This window comes from Glycine max, chromosome 19, assembly GCF_000004515.6.
Source record: "Glycine max cultivar Williams 82 chromosome 19, Glycine_max_v4.0, whole genome shotgun sequence".
Classification (NCBI taxonomy): Eukaryota; Viridiplantae; Streptophyta; class Magnoliopsida; order Fabales; family Fabaceae; genus Glycine; species Glycine max.
Genome location: NC_038255.2, coordinates 37,454,235 through 37,456,349, shown reverse-complemented (window position 1 = coordinate 37,456,349; position 2,115 = coordinate 37,454,235). Strand labels below are relative to the sequence as shown.

Here is a 2,115-nt window from a genome sequence, read left to right as displayed (position 1 = left end):
TGATCCTTGACATTATAAGAATAAATGTGATTAATATAATCACCATTACGATTATGATCACTCCAGAAATCTTAAGGTCGCAATTAAAACAACACTCAAATCTTTTTTATCATTTGTACCAATAAATGTTGATAAATTAAAAATATCAATAAATAATTAATTTCCATTTTATAAAAAAATTAACGACAAAAATATCAATAAAAGATTCAATCTAATTATATAGCATTAAACTTGTTAGAAGTATTTAAAAATAAAAACCGTATGATTCATCAGATTGTATATTTTCTGGAAGCAAAATAGTTATAAATGATTACACGCAATGAACACGCCCAAGGCCAATCCCGTAATTTCATCCCAAAATGATGGATAACATATTTTTATTCCTAACAAATCCAATAATGTTTCCACTTTATGCATAACTTCTCTCCCTATAAATACCATTCATCCCAAGGGGTCAGATCATACCAAAAACAAAACACAAGCCAAGTGAAAGTGAGAAAAAATAAAAATCAAAGAGCATAATGTCAGGGATCATTCACAAGATTGGGGAGACCCTTCATGTGGGAGGGCACAAGAAGGAGGAGGAGCATAAGGGTGAGCACCATGCTGGAGAATACAAAGGGGAGCACCATGGTGAACACAGTAGTGAGTACAAAGGAGAGCATCATGGTGAACACAAAGCTGGAGAGTACCATGGTGAGCACAAGCCAGAGCACAAAGAGGGGTTCCTAGACAAAGTCAAGGACAAGATCCATGGTGAGGGCGGCGCCGCCGAGGGCGAGAAGAAGAAGAAGGAGAAGAAGAAGAAGGAGCATGGCCATGAGCATGGCCATGACAGCAGCAGCAGCAGTGACAGTGATTAAACTGCTGCATCACCTATATATTTAAAAGGTATACTTTTGTTTTGCATTTTTATGTTTGGCTCTGTCAAAATTAAATCTTTCCACATTGGTCTATTACAACAACATGGATGATGAATTAGGAAATTTAATTATGATCTTATTTTCTTCTATCACTTTTGAGCTAACATTAGTTAGGGAAATTATACATTCGGGCACGATGACACCCTGTGTGTTAGATCTCATTTTTAAACTTCATATAATTCTTTTTCGGGCGATCTAAGATGTTATAACCATGGAATTATTGGTCAAATTTTAGTTTCTATATAGGTATATTGGAAAAAACTATGATCGTCAATTTCTGCTCCCGCATGTATCTCCTATTTTTACATGTGTAATGATTAGTGTACACTGCATTCTAGAGACATAATAAGTGAAAGGAAATGAAAGGAAAAAGATTAAAAACATGAAAATAAGTAAATATAAGAAAGAGATATTTAGGATTTTTTTACAATAATGAACAATGACAAACGTTTGCTAACATTTGTTCTGATTTTTTTTCCTTCGATCTAATGCAGGTTTATGGGACCATAGTAGCGAGGGCTGTGCCTTAATTTCTCTCTCTCTCTCTCTCTCTCTCTCTCTCTCTACTCTCTTTTTCCTTTTTCCCTATCTTGTGATCTATTTATGAGTGAGAAAAACAAAAGTGAGAAATTGTGCGTGTATCTGGTTGCTAATTCGAGTGCTATTAGTCTGTGGTTTGGTTGGTTTGTAACCCCGCTACTTGGGTTATGTTTGATTGTATATTATCCTAGAGAAATAAAAATTTTAAATTATCAGTACGTATTGGTATTACATGCTAGTGAGCTGTGGTTACATTTTTCTTTTTTTTTAAAGGAGCTATTGTGGTTACACTGTATTCCAACATAATGCAATTGATGTGATTATAATTGCCACAGCAATAATTCTAAAAACTTGATATTGTGGCTACAATTACATATTATTTTTTAGAATCATGATCATTCGCACCAATAAATGTTGATCAATTTTATAATTGTTATAAATGTTTAAAAGAAAAAAAAGGATATGGACAATATAAGATAATTTAATGTTCTCATTTAATTATTATCATATGTTAAGTTTTTTACATTTTATAATAATTATTTCAAAAGTCATACTAGTGATTTACTTTTAGATAATTATATAAATTTTTTTACAGTATTATTAAATGATTTAAAAATGAAAATATTATGAAGCATCAAATTGTATGTTTTTT

At 32.0% G+C, this 2,115-nt stretch overlaps 1 protein-coding gene across 1 annotated transcript; it reads left to right on the top strand.

Moving 5' to 3' along the window:
• The first annotated feature begins 461 nt into the window (after positions 1 to 461).
• LOC100137078 (KS-type dehydrin SLTI629) lies at positions 462 to 1,801 on the top strand. The gene is given in 2 exon segments (NM_001249676.2): positions 462 to 891; positions 1,418 to 1,801. A coding segment is annotated over 1 exon segment (342 nt). The 5' UTR covers positions 462 to 521; the 3' UTR covers positions 864 to 891; positions 1,418 to 1,801.
• Positions 1,802 to 2,115: the final 314 nt, after the last annotated feature.